At 43.1% G+C, this 23,979-nt stretch overlaps 7 protein-coding genes and 1 long non-coding RNA gene across 12 annotated transcripts; 4 read left to right on the top strand and 4 right to left on the bottom strand.

Annotated features, from left to right (window-relative positions):
• Positions 1–9: 9 nt before the first annotated feature.
• Positions 10–465, top strand: LOC132263997 (uncharacterized). Its single transcript, XM_059764037.1, has 2 exons — positions 10–172; positions 254–465. The coding sequence occupies exons 1-2, from the start codon at positions 10–12 to the stop codon at positions 463–465; spliced, it is 375 nt and encodes a 124-aa protein (XP_059620020.1).
• Positions 466–4,668: 4,203 nt separating this feature from the next.
• Positions 4,669–11,529, top strand: LOC132263999 (uncharacterized). Its single transcript, XR_009468522.1, has 2 exons — positions 4,669–4,993; positions 11,280–11,529. It is a non-coding gene; the product is annotated as an uncharacterized LOC132263999 (long non-coding RNA).
• Positions 5,662–7,331, top strand: LOC132264033 (insulin-like growth factor-binding protein complex acid labile subunit). The gene is made up of 2 exons (XM_059764085.1): positions 5,662–5,744; positions 5,857–7,331. The coding sequence occupies exons 1-2, from the start codon at positions 5,680–5,682 to the stop codon at positions 6,929–6,931; spliced, it is 1,140 nt and encodes a 379-aa protein (XP_059620068.1). The 5' UTR covers positions 5,662–5,679; the 3' UTR covers positions 6,932–7,331.
• On the bottom strand, positions 7,275–11,038 carry LOC132263989 (protein artichoke-like). The gene is made up of 4 exons (XM_059764025.1): positions 10,874–11,038; positions 9,082–9,752; positions 7,388–8,936; positions 7,275–7,281 (listed from the first exon to the last, which is right to left on the bottom strand). The coding sequence occupies exons 1-4, from the start codon at positions 10,924–10,926 to the stop codon at positions 7,275–7,277; spliced, it is 2,280 nt and encodes a 759-aa protein (XP_059620008.1). The 5' UTR covers positions 10,927–11,038.
• On the bottom strand, positions 11,177–12,166 carry LOC132263998 (cytochrome b5). The gene is made up of 2 exons (XM_059764038.1): positions 11,517–12,166; positions 11,177–11,457 (listed from the first exon to the last, which is right to left on the bottom strand). The coding sequence occupies exons 1-2, from the start codon at positions 11,628–11,630 to the stop codon at positions 11,230–11,232; spliced, it is 342 nt and encodes a 113-aa protein (XP_059620021.1). The 5' UTR covers positions 11,631–12,166; the 3' UTR covers positions 11,177–11,229.
• A 171-nt stretch (positions 12,167–12,337) lies between these two features.
• Positions 12,338–15,417, bottom strand: LOC132264354 (enhanced level of genomic instability 1). 2 transcript variants are annotated; one of them, XM_059764526.1, is made up of 4 exons: positions 15,305–15,417; positions 14,979–15,235; positions 12,650–14,921; positions 12,338–12,554 (listed from the first exon to the last, which is right to left on the bottom strand). In XM_059764526.1, exons 2-4 carry the CDS (start codon positions 15,229–15,231, stop codon positions 12,356–12,358), a joined length of 2,724 nt encoding a protein of 907 aa, XP_059620509.1. In that variant the 5' UTR covers positions 15,232–15,235; positions 15,305–15,417; the 3' UTR covers positions 12,338–12,355. The 2 variants fall into 2 exon arrangements, with proteins under 2 accessions (XP_059620509.1, XP_059620508.1); XM_059764525.1 differs by lacking the exon at positions 15,305–15,417 and having other exon boundaries at positions 14,979–15,244.
• Positions 15,418–15,426: 9 nt separating this feature from the next.
• Positions 15,427–18,615, top strand: LOC132264353 (DIS3-like exonuclease 2). Its single transcript, XM_059764524.1, has 3 exons — positions 15,427–15,543; positions 15,608–17,197; positions 17,269–18,615. The coding sequence occupies exons 2-3, from the start codon at positions 15,620–15,622 to the stop codon at positions 18,613–18,615; spliced, it is 2,925 nt and encodes a 974-aa protein (XP_059620507.1). The 5' UTR covers positions 15,427–15,543; positions 15,608–15,619.
• A 24-nt stretch (positions 18,616–18,639) lies between these two features.
• On the bottom strand, positions 18,640–22,498 carry LOC132264356 (RNA-binding protein 1). 4 transcript variants are annotated; one of them, XR_009468530.1, is made up of 5 exons: positions 22,417–22,498; positions 21,956–22,183; positions 21,796–21,888; positions 19,961–21,092; positions 18,640–19,136 (listed from the first exon to the last, which is right to left on the bottom strand). XR_009468530.1 is itself a non-coding variant. In XM_059764527.1 (4 exons), exons 2-4 carry the CDS (start codon positions 22,162–22,164, stop codon positions 19,046–19,048), a joined length of 393 nt encoding a protein of 130 aa, XP_059620510.1. In that variant the 5' UTR covers positions 22,165–22,183; positions 22,417–22,498; the 3' UTR covers positions 18,640–19,045. The 4 variants fall into 4 exon arrangements, 2 of the variants coding, with proteins under 2 accessions (XP_059620510.1, XP_059620511.1); XR_009468531.1 differs by having other exon boundaries at positions 21,808–21,888; XM_059764527.1 differs by lacking the exon at positions 19,961–21,092.
• Positions 22,499–23,979: the final 1,481 nt, after the last annotated feature.

The following is a 23,979-nucleotide window of genomic DNA, read 5'->3' as shown; positions in this document are numbered from 1 at the left end:
TAGACGCCAATGCACTCTCCCCCGTCCAGGTATCGTGACGAGGATCCTGGGTGCAAAGTGCCTGCTGAAATTCAGTCGGATGTCGTACTCGGCGTATCTGCTGAATCCCATTTTCATCCTCTTCACCATGCTGTCGACAGAGACGGCACTCTTGCTGGATTTTGCTCAATTGGTTCGTATATCTGCAAATGGATTTTCCTTCTTCTTCTTCATCTCCAGAATCGCACCACCCACTTTTCCGCCCATCTTCCAGGTGATTCTCGTGATGGGAGTGGTGAGCACTGTTTATGCTGCAGCACTGCTGTTCATGCTGCTCTTCGAGAACCCCTACACAATGCTAATTCGCACGTTCATCGAGAGGAAATGAGCTCAAGACGGAGTGCACTCAGCTTCCGATCTCATCACTCCAACCTGGGCATTCTCATCCCGGCCGTCTTTTGTACACTCAGACATATTTTCATATAAAGACGATGCGATTCCTTTCACTGTAGCATCTTTTGGCAATCCGGTTTACTACATATCCGCCGCTCCCGTCAAGCACATCTGCGTCTCTTGCTTCCTGTGATGATAAGATACAATTTTCAAGCATCAGAGTTTTGATTAGAGATTGCCTACCCAGTAAAAACACAATCCGCTGTCCATCGATTATCCATCGTTTTTCCATACTATGCCATGGAGCATAACGGATGCACCACAGGATTCTTGCGGGAATACCTAAGGCCAAATCCTTCATCTTCATAGGCCGGGCAAACAGTGGACTTGCCCTGCGGGATTCCCGCGAGGATCCCTAAGGCCAAATCCTTCATCCTTAAGGCTGAGCAAACAGTGGACTTGCCCTGCGGGATTCCCGCGAGGATCCCTAAGGCCAAATCCTTCATCCTTAAGGCTGGGCAAACAGTGGACTTGCCCATCAAAAATCCAGTGGTTATCCACTGGTTTGCCCATCAAAAATCCAGTGGATTTTTGATGTGCGCAAACCCTCATCTCAAACAGTGGGCAAACAGTGGATTCGCCCATCAAAAATCCAGTGGATATTCACTGTGCACAAACCCTCATCTCAAACAGTGGGCAAACAGTGGACTTGCCCTGCAGGATTCCCGCAAGAATCCCTAAGGCCAAATCCTTCATCCTTAAGGCTGGCAAACAGTGGACTTGCCCATCAAAAATCCAGTGGTTATCCACTGGTTTGCCCATCAAAAATCCAGTGGATTTTTGATGTGCGCAACCTCATCTCAAACAGTGGGCAAACAGTGGATTCGCCCATCAAAAATCCAGTGGATATTCACTGTGCACAAACCTCATCTCAAACAGTGGGCAAACAGTGGACTTGCCCTGCAGATTCCCGCAAGAATCCCTAAGGCCAAATCCTTCATCCTTAAGGCTGGGCAAACAGTGGACTTGCCCATCAAAAATCCAGTGGTTATCCACTGGTTTGCCCATCAAAAATCCAGTGGATTTTTGATGTGCGCAAACCCTCATCTCAAACAGTGGGCAAACAGTGGATTCGCCCATCAAAAATCCAGTGGATATTCACTGTGCACAAACCCTCATCTCAAACAGTGGGCAAACAGTGGACTTGCCCTGCAGGATTCCCGCAAGAATCCCTAAGGCCAAATCCTTCATCCTTAAGGCTGGGCAAACAGTGGACTTGCCCATCAAAAATCCAGTGGTTATCCACTGGTTTGCCCATCAAAAATCCAGTGGATTTTTGATGTGCGCAAACCCTCATCTCAAACAGTGGGCAAACAGTGGATTCGCCCATCAAAAATCCAGTGGATATTCACTGTGCACAAACCCTCATCTCAAACAGTGGGCAAACAGTGGACTTGCCCTGCAGGATTCCCGCAAGAATCCCTAAGGCCAAATCCTTCATCCTTAAGGCCGGGCAAACAGTGGACTTACCCATCAAAAATCCAGTGGTTATCCACTGGTTTGCCCATCAAAAATCCAGTGGATTTTTGATGTGCGCAAACCCTCATCTCAAACAGTGGGCAAACAGTGGATTCGCCCATCAAAAATCCAGTGGATATTCACTGTGCACAAACCCTCATCTCAAACAGTGGGCAAACAGTGGACTTGCCCTGCAGGATTCCCGCAAGAATCCCTAAGGCCAAATCCTTCATCCTTAAGGCCGGGCAAACAGTGGACTTACCCATCAAAAATCCAGCGGATATCCACTGGTTTGCCCGTCAAAAATCCACTGTTTGCCCAGCCTTTTGGGATGAAGGATTTGGCCTTAGGGATCCTCGCGGGAATCCCGCAGGGCAAGTCCACTGTTTGCCCAGCCTTTTGGGATGAAGGATTTGGCCTTAGGAATCCTTGCGGGAATCCCGCAGGGCAAGTCCACTGTTTGCCCAGCCTTTTGGGATGAAGGATTTGGCCTTAGGGATCCTCGCGGGAATCCCGCAGGGCAAGTCCACTGTTTGCCCAGCCTTTTGGGATGAAGGATTTGGCCTTAGGAATCCTTGCGGGAATCCCGCAGGGCAAGTCCACTGTTTGCCCAGCCTTTTGGGATGAAGGATTTGGCCTTAGGGATTCTTGCGGGAATCCCGCAGGGCAAGTCCACTGTTTGCCCACTGTTTAAGATGAGGGTTTGCGCACATCAAAAATCCACTGGATTTTTGATGGGCAAACCAGTGGATAACCACTGGATTTTTGATGGGCAAGTCCACTGTTTGCCCGGCCTTAAGGATGAAGGATTTGGCCTTAGGGATTCTTGCGGGAATCCTGCAGGGCAAGTCCACTGTTTGCCCACTGTTTGAGATGAGGGTTTGTGCACAGTGAATATCCACTGGATTTTTGATGGGCGAATCCACTGTTTGCCCACTGTTTGAGATGAGGGTTTGCGCACATCAAAAATCCACTGGATTTTTGATGGGCAAACCAGTGGATATCCGCTGGATTTTTGATGGGTAAGTCCACTGTTTGCCCGGCCTTAAGGATGAAGGATTTGGCCTTAGGGATTCTTGCGGGAATCCTGCAGGGCAAGTCCACTGTTTGCCCACTGTTTGAGATGAGGGTTTGGGCACAGGGATTCTCACTGGATTTTTGATGGGCGAATCCACTGTTTGCCCACTGTTTGAGATGAGGGTTTGCGCACATCAAAAATCCACTGGATTTTTGATGGGCAAACCAGTGGATATCCGCTGGATTTTTGATGGGTAAGTCCACTGTTTGCCCGGCCTTAAGGATGAAGGATTTGGCCTTAGGGATTCTTGCGGGAATCCTGCAGGGCAAGTCCACTGTTTGCCCACTGTTTGAGATGAGGGTTTGCGCACATCAAAAATCCACTGGATTTTTGATGGGCAAACCAGTGGATAACCACTGGATTTTTGATGGGCAAGTTCACTGTTTGCCCAGCCTTTTGGGATGAAGGATTTGGCCTTAGGGATTCTTGCAGGAATCCCGCAGGGCAAGTCCACTGTTTGCCCACTGTTTGAGATGAGGGATTTTGCATTGGGGATCATCGCGGGAATCCCGCAGGGCACTCCGCAATTACTGAACTGCCTATATTTCGGAGATTGTCTTTCAAGATGGCAGCTGTCAAAAGTGGGTGGGAAAAAATCACACATTTTATCCTTAATATTGAGGGAATAAGGCTCTGGGGAACGCATATTTACAGTTTTTCGATGATTTTATATTGATATCCTTGACAAGCAATGAAAATTTCGGCAATAGAAAAAAATGTTGTGAAAAATATTTTCCAACAACTTTTCCAAAAATCTGCGTATTTCCGGTGCGGAAACTACTTTTTCCCCCTTTTTATTCATCCTGTACCGTGGAAGCATCCTTGCACCAAGTTCTTTATTATAATAAGCGTGTAAAAAGACTTATTTGCGTGCTTAAAAATGTCTTGGTGAAATTCCAAGTCCCATTTATAGTGTTGTGAAATTCCCCTGTGTGACATCACCATGTACATTTTGTGAATCACAGCGCCACCTCGAAAAATTGGTCCGAAGCGCGCCATATTCTAACTACAGGTTCACTTTATGATGGATTTTCAGTGGACTTTCCTGCAGGAATCCCTCAGTAGGGGTCCATTGAAAATCCATCGTTTTGGGCCCTTTTTATCCTTGAAGGATTTTCAATGGACCCCTCCTGAGGGATTCCTGCAGGAAAGTCCACTGAAAATCCATCGTTTTGGGTCCTGTTCATCCCTGAAGGATTTTCAATGGAGCCTCCTGCGGGATCCCCGCGAAAAAATCCACTGAAAAACCATTGAAAAGAGGCCTAAGAGGTTTCTTTTACGGGCTTAAGAGGTGTGGAAAAACCATTGACTTCCCTCCAGGAGTCCCCATTGAAAAACCAGTGGATATCCGCGGACAGGCTCCATACAAATTTGTGTATAAAAATCTGAGGGAATCCCGAGGGGGGTTTCCTTCAAAAATCCACTGGGGAACAAGGGACCGACCGGTGGGAATCCCGCGGTTTTCCATCGTGGCTGTTTTTACTGGGTAGGATTTCAAATTTTAAATCGTGCGCCTCAATAAATGACCATTACAGACTTAATCAGAGCTCTAAGTGTCATTTCAGTAAATAATCACACAATTTTATCAGAGTGATTTTGAGAGTGATCATAAATATTGATATTCAATTCCAAGAAAAGGAAGAAATTTCTACTCTACTGATAATCTCTTATCGGTCTCTTACTGCTCACAATCTCTTCGAATTAGACAAATCATTTTTCTACTTAGTACATCTTGTGTTCTTGAGCGTGCATCACCGAGAAACCAGCGAATTTAGTGAATTTTTTGGCCCAAAATAATATTCAACGGTGTAATGGAGTTGATGGGAGGATGTGGAGTGAGGAATTTGTGGCAGTGAATGAGAGTGATTCACAGAAACTGACCAGCTTTTACCCCACAAACCCCAAGGAGAAATAAAATCTCCGAAATATTGTGATAGAGTGGAACTCATTGGTCTTTTCCAGCGAAGTTAGTGTGATGAGTGTTTAAAAAATATTGTTAATTTAAAGTGAGCTGAACTTCAATTTGTGAGTTCCTAAGTTTCTTTATTATTTTTCTTCTATAATAAACAACAGAGGAATATGCTTTTTTTCCCCAAAACGCCCCTCAGTGTGTGTGAAATTGGGTGAAAATGTTTCATATCAATTCAAGAGACGATAGAAAGAAAACCGCGATGTTTATGCAAAATAAGAGTAAAAATATATTGGTGAAACAATAACACTTGAAAAAAAAATCAATAAAGAGATAAATCGCCCTCATATTTCACTGAGAATTTCCATTAGTCTGGCACTATAGATAAATTGCTAAAATTATTTTTCGCAGAAACTAATATTGATATATGCAATTTAATAATTTCACACATTCATCCATCCGGTGGGGGGTTTTTTGAGAAATACACACCGTCAGAGAATTTTGCACGAGAAAAAGCACAAACACCCGCGAGTCGTGAATGGGTTGATGCACCTTCAGGAAACGCCGTCTTTAGCACGTTTCCCATCCACTTTATGGGAAAAATACGTTGAAAATAATATCGCATCGTCGCACTTTCTGGAGACAAATTGAACGATGTGGCTTATCAATTCGTTCTATGTGTGTTTGCCAATCACACCTTGAATCTTTTTCGCATTTCGTGTGTATCTTATCTTATCTCTCCCGCGATAAAAGCAACTGAGGTGGGGAGAGAGTTTTGTGTGTTCTCAGTGTCGGCGAAAACATGAGGAAAGGTGCGAGTCTGGTTTTCATTCTGTGCCAATTGCCAATATTCTCTCCTCTCATCACGTAAGTTTATGAACAAATGCCAATTTTAGTCCATGAGTAATGCTTTCTTTTTGTGTTCCGTATTGTGAAATGTGGTTGAGAATATTTTCTAGTTCTGGTTCTTTACTTGCAGAGAACATGTTGCAACTAATATCATAGACTTGCAGAACTATATTGAAAAGGAGAGCATTTCAAGGGATTCTATGGATTTGGACTTTTCTAAAAATCTCATTCAAAACGTTGATCCAAAAATTTTTACTGAATTTCCTACACTTGTTAAAGTAAGATTCGATAATAACACAAAATTTCAACCAAAGGATGAAAATGGTCCGATTCTGTTTAGTCAAACTCTACTTGAATTCAGTTGCAATTTTTGCAATATTACAAAAATCGGCGAGAGAACTTTCAGTGAAATGCCAGAGTTGAAAATTTTGAGTTTGACGAGAAATCATATGAAGAGGATTGAAGAGAGAGCTTTCGCCAATAATACAAAGCTCACAGATTTAACACTCGATGACAATGAATTGGAGGAATTGCCGGAAAAGTTACTGGAAAATCTGGCTGTGAAATCACTCAACATCAACAATAATAGTTGTTACAAATTTCCCGAAGCGAAACCCTTCCTAATTAGCAAAAGTTTGGAGAATTTCATGTGCATATCATGTAATATCACTGAGATATATGAGAAAACCTTCTCCGAAACGCCAAATCTGCGCAAAATTCAACTGCAGAACAACCTTATTCATCGTATTGATGAACGGGCCTTTGTGGGCTTGTCACAGTTAGAAGTTCGCGTGGGATTAGATATTGTGAAAAATCTACCGCTGCAGCTCAAGAAGGAGTTCTATGTTGATCAAGATTCTGACCCTAAAGACATCACAACACTCTATTGGAAGCCGAAAAGCACTAAACAATGCAGGAATTTAAGTGACTTTCTTGAGGAAATCTCTAAGATGTCAGTTAAAAATTCTTCACCAAGGAATTCAACAACTTCCACGACAGAACAAGCAATAATTGAGGAAGAAAGTGTAAATCCAACACTGCTGGATGCTCTCATTGCAATGTATTTAGTGATTTGTATGGTACTTGAAGGTGTTTTGGCCACAGTCGTAAGTCTCTACCTCGCCAAGATTCTGAGATCAAAGTCAAAGGAGTTTGACTATTCAAGTTCAGTGCTGAATCCAAGTGATATTTATAAAATTCATTGAATAAAGACAATGTGAATGAAAAATAAATGCAACCAATTTTATTATAATCATCCGTACATGGCAATTAAAAATTATAGGATTTCACATAAAATGTCACTCTGTTAGACCGAAAATATCACAAAATCGTTTAACAAAAATACGGCAGGGATCGTCATAATGTCTTTTCAGTAAAATTTCAGCAATCTTCTCAGCAATCTTAGCTGAACAGATTTCTTTAGCTATGGATATATTTAGTTGCTGAAGTGTCATGTACTTTTGAAAATCAATTTCATTCATTACTCTGTCTGAAGACACAACATTGATCATCTATACCTAAACCGTCTAAATCCTAGTCTTAATCGCATTAAGTCCTGAAATCCAAAAGTCCATATAAAGCTCAATATGTAGATTCCCATATTTATATGGAAATAAACATTTGTTTGCGCACTAGATTTATTGATATTTTCGTATTCCCACCATTTGGAAATCGAAGCCTGATCAATGTGACTGATCTTAACATCATCTTCATCGCTTCCTTCCTGAGCACTTGCATTGATATTTGTCAATTTTTCACCCTTAATTTCAACAAAATTGTCATTTTGGATTTGATAATCATAGGGATAATTTGACTCAGTGTCTTCATTTGAATAGTCTGTTAAATTCTCCATTGTTGTGCTTTCTGTTGGTGGTTCTGTAGTCACTGCTTCAGTTGTAAATGTTGTACTCGTTGTACTTGTTTCAGTTGCTGCTTCCATTGCTTGTCTTGCATGGAATTCATGCTTTATCGTCTGAACAACCTTTACTTTCGCTGCACATATTGTTGGGTTGTTAGAACATTGTAAGACTTCCAGCTTATTGATGAATTCATTAACTGCAAGTTCATCTTTCATTGCAATTTCCGTGGTGTTTAGAATCTTATAATCTATGCAAAGGGCTTTCAAATTCAGGGACGAATTCACCAATTGCACAGGAAATTCTTGCAAGCTCCCCAACAAATTCACATCTATTAAATATGAATTTGGTTTAAGAACATCACTGAGAGTTTTCAAATTGTGTCCACTTAAGTCAATCACATGAATTCTGGGGCAGAATTCAAAAGTATCCTCCATTATTTTTGTCATTCCACAATTTATGCATGAAAATCTCTCTAGATGCAGAAGACTTTCGTCCTCGTCTGGAGGAAGAACTTGGAGACGTTTAGCAGCAGGTTCTCCAACCAGAAGCACTTCAATATCCTCAAAATGCATTGAGACTTTCCCATAGAGCAGTTCTATGGGATTGTCATCCAGAATGAGGCTCTGCAGTGGAATGTTGTGATGGAAAACTGCCAGTGAGAAATGCGTGATTTTATTGTTTCTCAACTCCAATTCCCTCAAATGTGGCGTATGGTTGAAAGTTTCCCCGTAAATCTTGTCGATGCCGCATCCATTGCACTGAAACTTTTCCAGTTTTTCGTAGAATGTGAATGGTATCTCGCGTCGAAAGTTGAATTCTCGATTTCCGTCCATCACAAGAGCGGTGAAATTGTCGAGATGTGACTGGAAGTGATGCGGAAATATGAACGTTATATTATTTTCACGCAGTGTAAGGATTGAATCTTTGTAGTCTTTTGTGCGAACGAGAAGAATTCTTCCATCCATGGGAATCTGATGCATTAGCTTCTCAGAATAAGCTGAATTTTGATCAACAGTGCATTTGTCACCGAGTTTCCCCATAAAGTAGAACATCATGCCTTTTCGATTCTCCTCTGTCATCTCAATTGGATTGTAGTCAAGGCACAAATCTTGGAGATTATCCATCATAATGACTTTTCCCGGAATGTGCCTCAAGAAGTTGTTCTCAATCATCAGTCTCTTCAGAAATTTTGTACCACTAAATGCATTATGACTGATTTTGTGCAGTCCATTGTTGCGCATCTCCAGAGACAAGAGATCTGTGCAGTTGGCGAAGAGTTTATCGTCGATGATTTTCGTTGAACAGTCGTTGCATTTAAAGTGCTCCAAGTCGGGAAAATTCAATGAATTGCCTGTTAATAAATGTATAATATTTACAATGTAAATATCCTTCATATGCCATCGACAGCGATAAATATCTTTGTGCACTCAATACCACTTTCCCAGATAAGTTTATCAGCATACAATAAGTGGTATTGCGTATAATTTGATACATACCTGATAAATCAAGATGAGGATTCTGGGACAAATCCAAAGTCCGAAGTCCTAACAATGTCAGATTAAAGTGCGTTAATTTGTTATCGCGCAAGTGAAGTTCTTTTAAAGGCATGACCCCCGAGAAAGCTTCAGGGGAAATCTTTGTGATATTGCAGCTTTCGCACTCAAACTTGCCCATGTAGGGCCGTTGCAATATAGGATACTTTACGGTCAGATTGAATTGATTGTGGCTCAAGAGAATGATGTTAAGATCTTTCAAGTCCATCAAAATGCCCATGCTATTGAAAGACTTCAATTGGTTTTCCCTAAGATCCAATTCTTGAAGGTATTTATTCTCTCTGAAGGCATTTGGATGGATAGCGTTTAAAGGATTCTCTCGGATAACAATTTTTCTCAAGCCCGGCAATTTGGAGAAAGTCTCCGCGAAGATCCGAGAAATATTACACTTTATGCATTGAAAGGTTTGCAGATTTTCATCCTGAATCAAAACACTACTATCGGGCACATTGAAGCTTTCATTTTCATCCAAGATTAATTTATGCACTTCTGATTCAGCGCGTTTCAGAATGTCTTTGTCAATAGTAGTTAAATTTTTTTTTGATAAATCCAAAACATACTCCTCGATTTTGTATGTAGAATTATGTCTTATGGGCTCAGCGTGGAGGATTAATCTGAAAAAAATAAGATGATTCACTTTCAATTCACAGTTCAACAATGGTGGTGAGGAACTTGTCCTCAGCCACATAAAAAAGGGGGAACAGTTGTTCCTTGTAGGGACGAAAAAACATCGAACGTCACTTTGGGAGGAAGGAGATCAGCAATTGCACAGGGAATCACAAAAATCGCGAATTATCACATAAATCATCATTCATCCTTTACACAGTCCAACAATGGTATTTGCTTTTGGATGATTCTTGGACAGTTGAACACCCATTGGGCACCGAGTAAAACCCCATATAAGAACATTTATAATTGGTTCGAGTTGTGGAGGAATTATTTTTTTTGTTACTTTGAGATTCTTCGCAAAAAAAGGCCAAAATCTCCCAAAGTCCTCATCCGATTGCCAAAAGTGGCACTGATTTGGAAAGGTAGTTTCATTGGCTACAACTCCCTGGAACATGTCAAGATCGCCAAAAATACTCCTGAGGGTCAAAATAACCACAACTCCCAGAGATGCACAAAAAAGTGTCTTTTTTCGGGTGTTTAAAAAATCACATAAAATACCCCGCGAGTGGCATAAATTCACGCTATGCTTGAAGTTGTAGAGAATTTCATGGCGAACATTTCCGCCATACACCACCTTTCTCTCCGAGACCCCCGAATCGAGATATTGGCCTTTTTTCCCTTTTTCCCTTTTTCAATCCGCCTCAACATAGACTAAGAAATATTACAGCCGCGCGCGCTTTCTGCGATTTTCCCGCCAATTCTGCTCAGTCTGGCTGAACAAAAAAACAAAAGTTCGTGCCGCGGAAAACTGCACTTTCGGGCAGTAATTAGAGTATTTTTGGCAATCTTGAAATGTTCCAGGGAGTTGTAGCCAATGAAACTACCTTTCCAAATCAGTGCCACTTTTGGTAATCGGATGAGGACTTTGGGAGATTTTGGCCTGTCTTTGCGAAAAATCTAAAAAAAAACAAAGAAATTATTTCCTCCGCAACTCGAACCAATTATAAATGTTCCTATACGGGGTTTTAGTCTAGGCCCAATGGGTGTTCAACTGTCCAAGAATCATCAAAAAGCAAATACTTTTGTTTCACTTTTCGATTTCGCAATATGTTATCTTTGAACTTACACATTAATAAGTAATAAGCTCACGCCAACAAATGTTAGTGATGATGCATTCATGGTGAAAAAGATGAACACAGACTTTGCGTCGCGACACTCTCCGAACGTACTAATTTTGTTCAGCAAAACCAAATCTATAAATATTGTATTTTTTTTTATCTTATCGGAAAATTATCTTATTTACATATCACACATTATCTTTTTCGTTACCCCAAATGCTTGCTTATGTGGAACTGGGAATTTCAGGGACACCTCGAGAATTCAGTTATCAAATTTCTTCATTTATTTTCTGTGAGATAAGATCTTTAATTTATGATGGTTACGATGAAGAAGTTCAAACAAAAAGACATTTATTAATTTATACTAACAAATAAAGCAGCATTCACGAGAAGACTTCTTTTTCATCATTTCAGGTCTAATATTTTCTGCGGCGTTCTTGGATTGCTTAACTAGGATCTTCTCGTCTACCACTTCTCCTATTTTCAGCATCTTCAGATCTCTCAAAGCGTCCGTTGAATGGCCAAAGTCGTTAAACGCCTTCGTTCCATCCTTTCCAGCCCACTCCAAGATGAGATCATCGCCGCCCGGATGCTAAAATCGAGATCAATCATTAAATGTTCTCCTTTACTTCCGAGGAATAAAACACCAACATCCTGAAGATAATTCGTCACATTGTACACTGAGTTCTTTATGATCAGCCAACAGTCTTTCCCATCCCTTCCGTTTTGCTGGGAAATTTCTTCACGGGTGTATTTTTGAGTCATTTTCCTTATGATTGTCTTGATTCACAAAATTTCCAGAAGTGAAGCTTTGTCACAAGCCACATTTTTTTATATAAACTAATAGAGGAGAAGAAACAATCGATTTAAGTGAAAATCAGCAAACGTTACTTTCAGCACGAATTGGGAAATGAAGCACTGTGATTTAAGATATTGATTGGTTTCAATACGTGACAATTAGCACTATTCTATAATCAGAGATAATAATTCTGAAGACATTCATTGGTATTTTTGATTTTCTCTATTCCTCTGATTTCGCTCAAAACCAATTCATAGTGGCTTGTGTGCTATCTAGCTTCATTTGCACCTGGATGTATGCGTAATTTAGATATATTTAGCGTTATCTTATGTAAATAAATTAGGTTCATGAGAGGGTAATTTATGCATGTATTGCAAAATCCCCAATATTGCGCGGTTAGAGCGGTTGAAGCTACATATATAAAACAGAATCAATAGAACATAGACTACATAAAATTCTACGAAATTGTATGATACAGAATAACATTTTTGTACCATAAATAATAATGATAAACGTAAATGGGCACAGTTTTACGACAGATCAAATTTTCTTAGAATTACAATCGATATTGAATTTTCTGATGAAATACTTCCGTAAAATTATTCGATTGATAAAAGCAGTTGACATTAGGGCATTTCATCAAGACACCAATTTACATTCAAAAAACCGATATATATTTTAGCAAAACCTTTCAGGAGAAAATCTTACAGTGTTCGATAAATAATTCATTCGAAGGATTGTTAACAACTTGACGCAAGTAATGAGAGAATCTCGAGGATCTCCGCTCTTTGGACGCTTTGTCTCGCTCGTTCCTGCAAATCGTCCTCAAAATGGGCTCGTAATCCAGAAATTGCGCTGTTTTTTCACAGATTGTTGAACTCAAGCATGTTCTAAAAACCAAGTTTCTTTTATCAATTATCAAGTTTCTCTTGACTGATTAACTTATCTCTTTTCGGAGCATTGAACAACAAGCATCACAACTTACCTTGTGATTTCTCTGGGTTTTCTGAAGTGATCGTAATGCTTATCGCTTATCTCTCTCATTCGGAGAGTTTTGGCTAACAAACATTGTGAAAGCTCTTCATTCTCCAGTCGGTCGTTCAACACTTCACTTGAGCAGATAAAGTCGTAGAACTCTGAAAAATCCTCAATTTTCTCTCCTTGTGCTGCGCCAGTCTTCAGCCACTGATCCGCGTTGCTCCAGAGCGTGTCAAACGACGCCATCGTGAGTGCTGCTGATGAAATGCCTTCGTTGAGAAAATCTCCTCCGCCCGATCGCACAAGGAACTCCAGATCATTGCTGGTCTTCCTCACGTCTTGGCCATTGTATTTGTACAGAGTGTTGACGTCATCTTCCTGCAGATGCACGCCTTCCGCCAGAGCCATAAGTGTGAACCACTTGGAGATCAATTCCGGCTCCGGCGGGGCGAAATTGATAGTGTTCATGGCCATGAAGCGCGCCAAATGGGAGCAATTGGGCTCAGAAGTTGTCAAGATCACGGGTCGCTTGGAATCCGCCACGATCTGATGAATGGCACTGACAAATCCATCGTCCTGCTCGAAGGTGATCTCTGCATCTTCGACCAGGATCAGAGAAAACTTCTGCGATGTCTCGTCCTCGGATGACCTTGCCACTTTGTGCGATTGTGTGGCTTCCTGGAGGTCCTGCAGCAGACGCTTTCCAGTCCTCCGCATTCCAGCATTGATTTCCAGGACGTTGAAGTTCAGCTGCGCCGCCACGGCCGCCACGGAGGCACTCTTGCCACTGCCGCAAGGACCTGAGAGGACGATGCAGCAGGAATTGCCGTAATTGCTGCACGAGTCCTCGAGATCGCTCTCGAATGTACTGTTGAAGCGCGACGTGTCGCTCTGAAAGGACACCAGGAAGCTCTTCAGCTCTTCCACGGCAGAGTTGCTTATCAGAAACTCCTCACTTCTCTCTGGACGATACCTTTCCGTGAACAAAACATTCTCAGAAAAATCGTCGTCACAGCCAACTTCCGATCGCTTTTTGAAGAAGCTGAAGGCTTTCTTCGTTGGAAATTTATCAAAATTCTTCAGAAGCTGCTTGAAGATTGATGACTTCTGGGCATTTGTAAGTAAACCTGTTCCTGGAAGACCATTTCTGGGTCTTTCCATGTTAGAAGGTTTGTCAATCAAATCAATTTTGCGTTTATCTGTCCAAATAATTGGCATTATGTCATCCTCTTCAGAATAATCGCTGATTCTCACTCTGATTTCATCTTCTCTCCACGAAATCTTCTCCATCAGAGCATCGCCTTCGATCTGAGTGACATGAGAGACTTCGGGAAACTGCCTCAATTCAAACTCCTCCTCAAGAGCCTTCTGCTTCTCAATGGACAACTTCATAACCTCAGGAATGCCAGACATCAGGAACTCTTGTTTCGCCTTCAGCACCTTTGGATCGATTTCTATCTTCTGTGGCTTCACAAAAATCGGCGCCAACTTCACGGATTTCTTCGGAGAATAGTCACAATCGATTATGATCACTTCTGAATTCTTCTCCTTAGCACTTTTTCTAACACTTTTAGGCTTCTCTGGGCTTCTGGAGCTATTCAACTCCTCTTCCAGGATCAAATCGATGCTGTAAGTCAGAACTTTCTGACGACAGCTACGCTGAGGACGACGCTGAGGTGAATCTGTGTCACTTATAACAATCTCATCGATTTCCACCTTCTTGGGCAGTTTCTTTGACCGCAAAGGACGATTTTCTCCTTGTTCTGAAGCTTCTTTGGCTTTGGTCTCTTCAGGAATCACTACAACTGTCTCTTCTAGCACTATTTTCTCTGCTTTAAGTGGCCTTCCCCTTCTTCGGGGCGTCCTCTTGGCTTCATCAGGCTTTGTTAGCAGTGAAGCATTGTCTTGACTTTCTGGGTCTTTTCTGGGAAAGTCTACGGCTTCAACTTCCAGTTCAAAAAGCTTCTTCTTCCTGCTGGGCTTTGCTAACTTCTTGCGACTCTCCTCCTGCTTGGGATTGTCTTCAGTCGTGTCAGGAGTCTTCTTTGCCTTTTTTGACTTCTTGCCAGTGTCTTCTTGGGTGAATTCCTCAGGAAGACGTCTTTTCCTCTCCTGAGGAGTCGAATTTGGAGTCAATCCGATGCTATTCCGCTCCCTGGCCTGCATCATCACTTCAAACACGTTCTTCTTCTGATCCCCATTGCAGACATCTATCAAATTCTCCTGATCTTCACTCTCTGCGGGCACTGAAACCTCCTGAAACTTTCCATTGCACGCATCTGCAAGCAAAGTGTCATTAACGTATGAATTCTATGCTATTATCAGCAAAATTTTACCTTTTTTAGATGCCTTCTTGGGTGAGATGAGATTGAGACTGCAACTGAGGATGTTGGAAATGTCTGTAATGTCCCCATCGGGAGACAAGCGCTTCTTCTTGGACCTCTTCTTCCGGACAGACTTCATCACAGATTCCATGTTACTGACAATAACCTTGCCATCCGGACGTGCCTGAGACGCTTCCTTATCCTCAGCCGAGGAATTCTCTCCCGTCTTGGGCAGAGATGAGAAGTATTGCTTAATTCCATTCATTTTCCTGCGAGAAAACACACACAGATTGAGGTTATATCATCACAGCTCATACACAACCCTCAGATTAACTCACTTTATTGCAAAAACTAAAGAATATCAAATAGGCATGATTATCAGATGCTTCCCGGACACTTCACTCGCAAGACCACTTAATTTCTTGTACAGAAACTCATTGAAAAGCACGAGAAAAGTAATTTGGCGCGCCGTTTGCAAGACCAAAACAAACCCACTTGACACGTGTCAAAGTGTTTTCGGAGAACTTTCGGAGAGAGGCATTAATGGTGGAAAAGCTGGTGTGTTCACAAAGAAAAGGTGAGGAAAATGCATGACACACCCTCAAAAGGGACTCTTAAAGGACTCATAATACCTCCACTAGACACTTGGAATTATGGACAGTGCAGAAAGTCGACCTTCACGTGGGAATCCGGCGGTTGAGTGTCAAAATGCACATCAAGAAGGAAACATTGCTAATGTCCTTGCCACGTTGGAGAGCCTGCAGAGGGATTTCGAGAGGCATGCAATCTCTGACCAGACGTCAGGTGGTGCCCAGATAGACGGAGAGGCAGCGGGTAAGGCGCCTAAAGAGAAAAAGAAGAGGAATCGCGTGAAGCCCAAGGCAAAACCGAAACGTTATGCTGATATTTCGGAAATTTCACTCCCGGACAATGTAGCACCGCTGGAAAGCAATTCCAGGAATGTCAGGAATCATGGGTCCCATGCTCAGACTCCTCTGAAGGAGGAAAACATAACTATCTTGCAGCTACTGTCAATGGATCCCGATGAGCGAGAGAAGTATCTTATGCGCTTGGCTCTGGAGAGGAATCTTCTTTCGATGACTGGAGAAGGAAGTAACATGACACTGAGGATTAATCCTTTGATTTATAGATTCTTGAACAACTTCCAATTGCTAGACGTGGGGGTGAATCTGCACAAAATCCGAGAGAATTTCAGTCGGAGGGTCAACAAAAGTGTCCAGCAACAGCCGGACATGAGTCCTCAGCAAAGTTCTCAGCAAAGCGAGAAGAAGGAGAAGAAAGCCAGGAAACCCGCCATTGAGCTGTCGGAAATCGAGGAGGCTTACGTGAAGCTCCTCGAGAGGAAGCCTGAAGGCTCTGAGGATGAGGTCAGCGGGGTGCTGAAGGCTTTCGCCGAGAAGCTGGTGGCGGAGAAGCGCGCTGTGATGGCAGATGGAGAGATTCGCGTGAGCGCTGTGAACTACCACAACGCTTACATGGCGAATCCCAGCGGAGGGAGAGATATCATCTTCCGGCAGTATGCCCTGCGGCGTCACGCTTTTCCTGGCGACCAGGTTCTCGCGCTGGTCTTCAAGATGAAAGTGGAGAAGCAGGACAGCAAAGCGGACGCAACTCTGGGCGACAATGATCTCGACGAAGCCACCGATGACGACGACGAGGACAAGAAGTCCACGGACTCGGCGGCGAGAGCCGAAGAGGCGCCAATCATTGAGGAGCGCGAAGTCGGCGTTGTCATTGAGATTCTGGAGAAGCGTCACAATCGCCTGATTGTCGGCACATTTGATCGTCCTTCGTTGGTCACGAAGCTCCTCACGCCGCGCGACAATCGTCTTCCGCGCGTCAAGATCACCAACGATGGTGTCATTCGAGGCCTGGCGGCCAACGGCAAGATGATGAAGAAGCTCATCTTCCTCGCGCGCATCACGCACAGCCGGTCTTCGGAAGTCTGCGGGCAGCTTCTGAAGGTTGTTGGCCAAATTGGTGAGTTAGAGAGCGAGAATCGCGCCATTCTGCTCGCCAACGATCTCAATCCAGAGCCTTATCCGGAGGCCATTCTCGCCGAGCTGCCGCGCTTCGACGTGCAGCCGAGCGACTTCCAGGGGCGTGAGGATTTGCGCTCCAGCACGTGCATTTTCACGATCGATCCGCCAACGGCCAGGGATTTGGACGACGCGATGTCTTGCGTGCGGATTGACGACAACACTTTTGAGGTAGGATTTCCAAAGCTCTTTTTCCCACTCTCACTTGGGTAATCACACACAATCCCTGCTCTTCCTTCCAGGTTGGGGTCCATATTGCCGATGTGGCGCATTACATCCCAGAAAACTCTCCGCTGGACATGATTTTGAGGAAGAAGACGACTAGCATTTATCTGGTCAACACCGTCTATCACATGCTGCCGCTGCCGATGTGTCTCAACTGTTCCCTCCTGCCGGGCAAGGATCGTCTGGCCTTCTCAGTGTTCTGGCGCATGGACTCGTCCGGGAAGATTCTGGATGAGCGCATCACGAAGTCCATCATCAATTCCTGCACTCAACTCGCCTACGATCACGCGCAGCTCGTCATTGACGGTCCGAGGGAGAAGCTGGCGCCGGACATGTTTCCCGCTGTGGAAAACGAGCACTTCAAGCTGGAAGATGTGCTGGAGAGTGTGCAGAATCTCTACCAGCTGTCGAGGAGGTTGAGGGAGAAGAGATTCGCCGACGGCGCGGTGAAGATGGATCAGCCGAAGATTGGCTTCACGCTGGATGCGAAGACAGGCGATCCCGTGAAGTATCACCGGGAGGTGATCAGGGAGAGCAATCAGCTGATTGAGGAGTTCATGTTGCTGGCCAACATGACCGTGGCGAGGTGGATTCACGAGAAATTCCCACTCACAGCTGTGCTGCGATGCCACAACGAGCCGGACAAGCATCAGTTCGAGAAGCTGACGAATGAGCTGCGGAACGCCGGCGTGGCTTTCGATCTCTCGTCCACCACGGGTATCTCGGCGTCGCTGGAGAAGGCAATTGCGGAGCGTAAGGACAAAGAGGCCGCCAAGGTTGTGCTCACGTGCATGCTGACGAAGCCAATGATGCGCGCGCGATACTTCTGCAGCGGCATGACTGAGAGCGAGGACGAGTTCCGCCACTACTTCCTCTCGATTCCCATCTACACGCACTTCACGAGCCCCATTCGCCGCTATCCGGACGTCCTGGTGCACAGACTCCTCGCGGCGACGGTGGCTGGCGCCGCGACGCCCCAGCTGAGCTGCGAGGAGCTCCACGGGATCACAAACACGTGCAATGCGCAGAAGTACAGCGCCAAGCTGGCCAGCACCGACAGCACCAATCTCTACTTCTTCAAGTACTTGGAGTCGCTCAATCGCGTCATTGACATGCGCGCCGCCGTGTACAAGCTGGGCCTGAGCTTCGTGGAAGTGATCCTCATCGACACCAATCACCACGTGAAGGTGACTTTCGGGGGCGGAAAGGCGTCTTTCGTGGGCGACAGCAAGCAGACGATCGAGATCGTGAAGAAAGGCAAGCACGACATCACTTCCAAGCTGACACTCAGCGTGTTCAGCGAGTGCAAGATCGCCGTGACGGCGAGGAAGGGAAAACTGAACGGAAAACTGATTTGGTTGTGAAGAACAGTGCGCTGAAAACAACTCTTCTATGGCTCTACAACAGTTTTTATTCATCTCAAAGTACCATAAAAGATCATGTAGTGATAAATTCAAGCATGAAACTTTATCAGGGACAGTAATTTATCTTTTTTTTCGTTCTTTTTCTTTTTCGTTTTTAAATTATTATGACAAAAAAAAAGAGGACAATGCGTGGGAATGATTTTGCTTTCTCAATCTAATTTTTTACTTTGAGATGTTTTGTATTTCCTTCTTCCCTCTTTCACACAAAGTTCAAATCATTGTTCAAAAATAAAGAGGCATCACCTTAAAAGTTACTCATGTAATCTATTGATTTCCTTAGAAAAGAATTAATGTATAATTATACCGTAGAAAGGAAAACACTTCTGTTTTTTTCTTCATCTTCATCAGCAGTGCAAAATGTCCTTTCTCCTTAGCGGCGATCGCGCGAGTCTGATCGGCTGCGGCGGTCGCGCGGCGAGAGGCTCCTCGAGCGTGTCCTTGAGCGGCGCGGAGATCGTGACCTGTGGAGACAAACAACATACAATTTCCGCCTGGCGAAAACCCCGAAAGAGAGCCTAATCAATTCCCCAAATTGTCACGTTATCAAAACAGTCTCTTAATACATTTGTTTGCATTTCATTGGCTCCATATATTTACACAGAAAAGTTTAAATTAATCTTTCTGACGAATTTATAACCAAAATTCCTCTTCAATCATTGCCTAAAATCGTTACTGATAATCTTAAAGAATTCTCGGAACTCCTTCACTAAACGATAGGAAATGACGTTGATGAAAGAGCGAAGCTGTTTTGGACAAAAAATAACAACGTATTCTCAGATAATTAGGTTAAAATTGAATTCACAGACAGAGAAAAACAAAAAACTCTTAAATATTTAACATTTCAGTTAGTTCTTACTTCAAATTCACTTTAGATTTTTTACTAACATTATTCATTTCATTTTTTTTTTCGTATTGTTTGGTATTTGTAAAGCATAACTAATATTAGTTAATGTAAGAATTCCGGTTAGCGGAAGAAATATAGCGACACTTAAAGTTTTCTATCATTGTAAGAATATTCAAAGATTTCTTACATCAAAAGAGAGCAGCAAAACAACGAAGCACTCTTGCTTAGTTTCTCAATTTTGCCAAATTCAATTCTCCAATCGATTGCAGAGAATCTTCTAATCGGTGCTCAAAAACCGTTTCGCTCTTTCGCCCAATTTATCCCCCTCTTTTAATCTAACTTGACACACTGATAAGTGATATCTCTTCCCATAATTCAATTCAATTCACAGTGATAACGACAAAATGCAAACAAAGAAAACAAACTAATGAGACAACAAACCACTAAATGATGCCGTGGCTGATAACGATGTAGTAGTTGGTAGTAGAAGGTAGTATGGCAAAATAGCAGAAGAGTAGTATAGTTGTTGATCGGAAATCGAGTCAAGCATTCAGTTTTTTTTTTCGCTCTCTCTTTGACTGCCAATTTGATCGAGAGACCATTTTTTTCTGATTTCGGTGCGTTGTAGGAGATTTTTTTTTTGTGACAATTGAGAGCGTTGAGATGAGACGAGATGAATGTTTAGATTGGTTGGTTTTTTTTGGTGCGGGTCAAGAAGACGAGAAGTCGAATCGGGGTTGGATTTTGCTAACAAGTCTTTCGCTGGACATTGCGCGCGTGCGAAGCGGAGACGTGTAGAAGAGATGTGTTGTTGAGCACTCTGAGGTTGGTTGGTTGGTCGATTGGTGAGATGGTGAAACGGAGGGATTCGCTGATGGCGCGCGGTGCTTTTTTTTAGACACAATTTGGCCGGTCGAAGCAATTTCTCCTCGAAGTTTGAAGTGGAGCAAAAGGTTGAGGAGGAGATTTTGGCTCGCCGATCGGGTTGGGTTGTGTGTATCTTGGCGCCCTTCCCCAATTTTTCATTTGGGGCCACATTTTGCAAACACATGATGATTATGATGGTTGGTAGGAAGTTTCATGCACTGAAGGTTTTTCTTTTTCTCTCCATCAATTCGTGGCACATCAAACAAATTGACTAACTTTCGCTTCATCATTTTCATTTGTCAAAATGGAGAAGGCATTAATCGTAAAGTAAAAATTACGAATCAAAATTGCGCTGTGCCGCGATTTGATGAGCTTGTTTTGTGGATGAGGCTTTGTCGCTGAGGGAAGTGACAAGAGGATTGCGCTGCCGGGAAGACAATAGAAGAGCCGGAGGATGTGTTCCAGTCGACACACGCCAGCCGAAGGACGAGGCGACGCGCAGTGAAAGTGCGCGCAATTGTCGACGAGTGGCCGAGAAGAGATGAGGATGCCCAAAATCCCAAAGATTGTGTGGCCACTTCTTCAGGTGATCGCGAAGAGTGGGAGGAAAAGGCGAGAAAGTAGTTTGGCAATTGTAGCTACGGTAGATGTGTACTTGTGGATGTTGTGATGATTGTGGTGGTTGTGGATCATGGAAGAGAGCATCCTGAAATTTTCACGCAACAACACGCCATTTTAAAATCACATATTTTTCTACGAGCCTCAGAGAGAAAACAAACAAGGCATAATATTTGGTGATAGCAAAGAAACATGGATAGGAGAAAAATTATACAGTTTACAGAAGAGTGAGAGTGTTTGTGTCTTTTCCTTGCTTGCTGTGGGGAAATTGATTCTCTTCTGGACAATTTCCGCACAGCAAGTAAAGCTTTCACCATCAAAGTATGTGTGTTTGTCTTCTCAGTGTACATTAGAAAAGAACCAAAGATTGAATTTCGAATAGAAGTGAAAAATGTCTTTCTGTAGTCTCTAATAAATTACCTGTTTGGTCATTCCAAAGAGGTGAAAAAAGAGTAAATAAAATAAAGAGTTTTGGCATGGTAGATTGTTCTACGTCTAATTTTAGTGTATCTCCACAGATAAATAATAATAATTTCATTTGAAATTGCAGAAGAATGAAAAGTGAAAAAAAAACATGAGAATGAATAAATTTGCACACTTCTGTTACACACAGAAGAGATCAAAGTGAAAATGATTTAGGCCAAATATGACGATGAAGTGCTTCTGGACAGCGAAATTACTCTACAGAAGTGAATTGCCGGTGGATGAAGAGTGTCTCTCGACAGGGCTGCAATTCACTGGGCAATCACTGAGCGTGAGATTCACTTAAATTAGGCAATCTTTTACTCTACCTGCCCCTGTACCTATTGCGTCCGCGGCGACGATCATCCCGACGAGAGCGCCCCGAAGACATCTCCACGCGAATGCGAGTTCCACAGCAGCGCCTGAAAGCAAAGGCACAACATGAGAATAAAATCCACCTGGCAAGGCTCAATCTGCGCGGCAACTCACGTTCCGTCCAGACCGCGAACCGCGTCTTCAGCATCGCGTCTGTCTTCGAATTCCACGAAGGCGAAGCCCGGCGGGTTTCTCGCCACCCAGACGTTTCTCAGCGGACCATACTTTCCAAAAGCACTCTCGATCTCGTGCTTGGACGCCGAAGAGCCCAAGTTGCCCACGTAGACTTTGCACTGAAGATCCCATTCGCGATAGCGTGACATTTCTGCGGTCCTCAGAAGCCTGAAAGCAAACAAACAAAGCACATTTTCACACACATCACTCCCAAGGACACAATTTTGGCGAATCCGGAACATGACCAGCCATCAAATATGGCGGCGACGCCCAAATAAACGCCCCTCAGAATTCCACACATTTCACTCTCTTTTACTGCACTTCTCAGCAGAATTCTGTGCAAAAAGTGCGTCTCGAGAGTTGGGCTACGGATTTTAGATACAATTCACACAGTTGCTCACCTTTTTCTGTGATTATTCAGTGAAAATTAGAGAACGCACACGGAACTTAACTTTTTCCACTGAAAGTCCAAGCGAAGTGACAGATCGAAATGCTTTCCGGAAAGTCAAGTCTGGAGAGGATGGAATCAGTGTTCGCCGCTTGAAGGCGCTGAAAGCTGAGAGAAGACATTCAAACAGAAAAGTGCAACGTTTTTTTAAACATCATTTATTATGCAATTCAATTTAATTGCTTATTAATAGTTAATGAATTAGAGAATTTTTAAGGTTTGTTTTTTCTATTTTGTATTCATAAAATAAAAGTCAGTAATTATTTTTAATAATTTCTTGTGATATTGCAAGATAATTGAATTCCACTCCAGTTTGTTTATCTTGATATCCCATTGCGATCTTGCAATCTGTACAGTGAATGAAATAAAACTACAGAACGACTCTTTTAATGCAAATGAGAATTGAATAATTGAGAAATATTCCCATCCTTTGTCATCCACGTGTTGCAGAGCTGAGAATGAACTTTGCAATTTGCCACCTTTGGCCATTCTTTCGCCTCATCGCGAGCTTTGGTGCATCTGGTGATGAAAATTGCAGCTGAAAAAGAAAGTTTCTCTTCTGGAGGAGATAGAAAAATGCGACTCACACACAAGCATCGCGAATCGGAGATGAAAACACCGCCACGACCACGATGATGGCTTTTCTCGTTGGCCGCGGAATAAGACTAATATCGGAGTTTGATATAAAGAGCGGCAAAAGTGAAATTACACCCAAGTTGAAGTGTATTTTTCGTGGCAAACAGTGGAAAGAGAGGAAAGACTGCAAAGTGTAATTTTCTAATTTCTTTTTCTCTCTTTCTCCGCCAGTGTCTCGTGGCTCGAGGGGGAAATTTTTACTTTTCATTTCACATCGTGAAATGGAAATACGAATGGCGAGATATTATAAGATATTATTCCATACAGGAAGTCACTTTGTGCGGCCTCGCGAAAAATCCCACGGCGGGAAAATCCTCTCCTCCCAGTCGATGATTTTCGTGGCCGAGCGAGCTCTTTTCTTCCATCCACCATCGCTCTTTTCCTGATCGCTGATTGACCGTCGCCAGCTTTTGTGACTGTCTTGGCAAGGAGAAAGAGGTCAATAAACTCGTTGGACGCTGAAGAAATTTATGGAAATTACGCCAAAGTGAAAATTTGCTTCAGCACCACTTTATTTTTGCATGCTTTTAATATTATTTTCTTAATGCAATTAGACACACTTTTTGTCTTCTCTGGCTTTTACTTCTTTCGCACTCTGGGTATTCTGGCGGCGGACGAAAGCCGGGAGGAAAAACAAATTGTACTCTGCGAACCATTTTACCTTTGCGCCAATAGTTAAGTCCGCCTTGTGTACTTTTTCTTTCTCCCGCCTTCATCAACGTCGTCGTTTTACGATGCCATTGCACTTGCTGGCGGCTGCACTCAATAAACCATTGTTACTCTTGATCTATAAATTCAATTTCCTATTGTAGCAGCATTTTGGCGCGCAAAACTGCACTTCAGTGGACAATTGCAAGAATTCCTGGAGATTCTGGCACCC

This window comes from Phlebotomus argentipes, unplaced genomic scaffold, assembly GCF_947086385.1.
Source record: "Phlebotomus argentipes unplaced genomic scaffold, Phlebotomus argentipes genome assembly contig_32, whole genome shotgun sequence".
Taxonomy (NCBI): Eukaryota; Metazoa; Arthropoda; class Insecta; order Diptera; family Psychodidae; genus Phlebotomus; species Phlebotomus argentipes.
Note: the sequence above shows the minus strand (reverse complement) of the source record. Positions and strands in the feature narration are given on the sequence as shown.

Excerpts from the sequence above, each read along its gene's own strand:
- LOC132264033 (XM_059764085.1), top strand. The coding sequence starts at position 5,680 with ATGAGGAAAGGTGCGAGTCTGGTTTTCATTCTGTGCCAATTGCCAATA. Across the intron at positions 5,745-5,856 it reads ATATTCTCTCCTCTCATCAC|AGAACATGTTGCAACTAATA; the intron begins GTAAGTTTATGA and ends CTTTACTTGCAG.
- LOC132263989 (XM_059764025.1), bottom strand. The coding sequence starts at position 10,926 with ATGAATGCATCATCACTAACATTTGTTGGCGTGAGCTTATTACTTATT. Across the intron at positions 9,753-10,873 it reads AGCTTATTACTTATTAATGT|ATTAATCCTCCACGCTGAGC; the intron begins GTAAGTTCAAAG and ends TATTTTTTTCAG. Across the intron at positions 8,937-9,081 it reads TCCTCATCTTGATTTATCAG|GCAATTCATTGAATTTTCCC; the intron begins GTATGTATCAAA and ends ATTTATTAACAG.
- LOC132263998 (XM_059764038.1), bottom strand. The coding sequence starts at position 11,630 with ATGACTCAAAAATACACCCGTGAAGAAATTTCCCAGCAAAACGGAAGG. Across the intron at positions 11,458-11,516 it reads TGACGAATTATCTTCAGGAT|CATCCGGGCGGCGATGATCT; the intron begins GTTGGTGTTTTA and ends TCTCGATTTTAG.
- LOC132264356 (XM_059764527.1), bottom strand. The coding sequence starts at position 22,164 with ATGTCACGCTATCGCGAATGGGATCTTCAGTGCAAAGTCTACGTGGGC. Across the intron at positions 21,889-21,955 it reads GTTCGCGGTCTGGACGGAAC|GCGCTGCTGTGGAACTCGCA; the intron begins GTGAGTTGCCGC and ends CTTTGCTTTCAG. Across the intron at positions 19,137-21,795 it reads CGCAATAGGTACAGGGGCAG|GTCACGATCTCCGCGCCGCT; the intron begins GTAGAGTAAAAG and ends TTGTCTCCACAG.
- LOC132264353 (XM_059764524.1), top strand. The coding sequence starts at position 15,620 with ATGGACAGTGCAGAAAGTCGACCTTCACGTGGGAATCCGGCGGTTGAG. Across the intron at positions 17,198-17,268 it reads TTGACGACAACACTTTTGAG|GTTGGGGTCCATATTGCCGA; the intron begins GTAGGATTTCCA and ends TCTTCCTTCCAG.
- LOC132264354 (XM_059764526.1), bottom strand. The coding sequence starts at position 15,231 with ATGAATGGAATTAAGCAATACTTCTCATCTCTGCCCAAGACGGGAGAG. Across the intron at positions 14,922-14,978 it reads CAAGAAGGCATCTAAAAAAG|ATGCGTGCAATGGAAAGTTT; the intron begins GTAAAATTTTGC and ends CTTTGCTTGCAG. Across the intron at positions 12,555-12,649 it reads AAACCCAGAGAAATCACAAG|AACATGCTTGAGTTCAACAA; the intron begins GTAAGTTGTGAT and ends CTTGGTTTTTAG.
- LOC132263997 (XM_059764037.1), top strand. The coding sequence starts at position 10 with ATGCACTCTCCCCCGTCCAGGTATCGTGACGAGGATCCTGGGTGCAAA. Across the intron at positions 173-253 it reads TGCTGGATTTTGCTCAATTG|GTGATTCTCGTGATGGGAGT; the intron begins GTTCGTATATCT and ends CCCATCTTCCAG.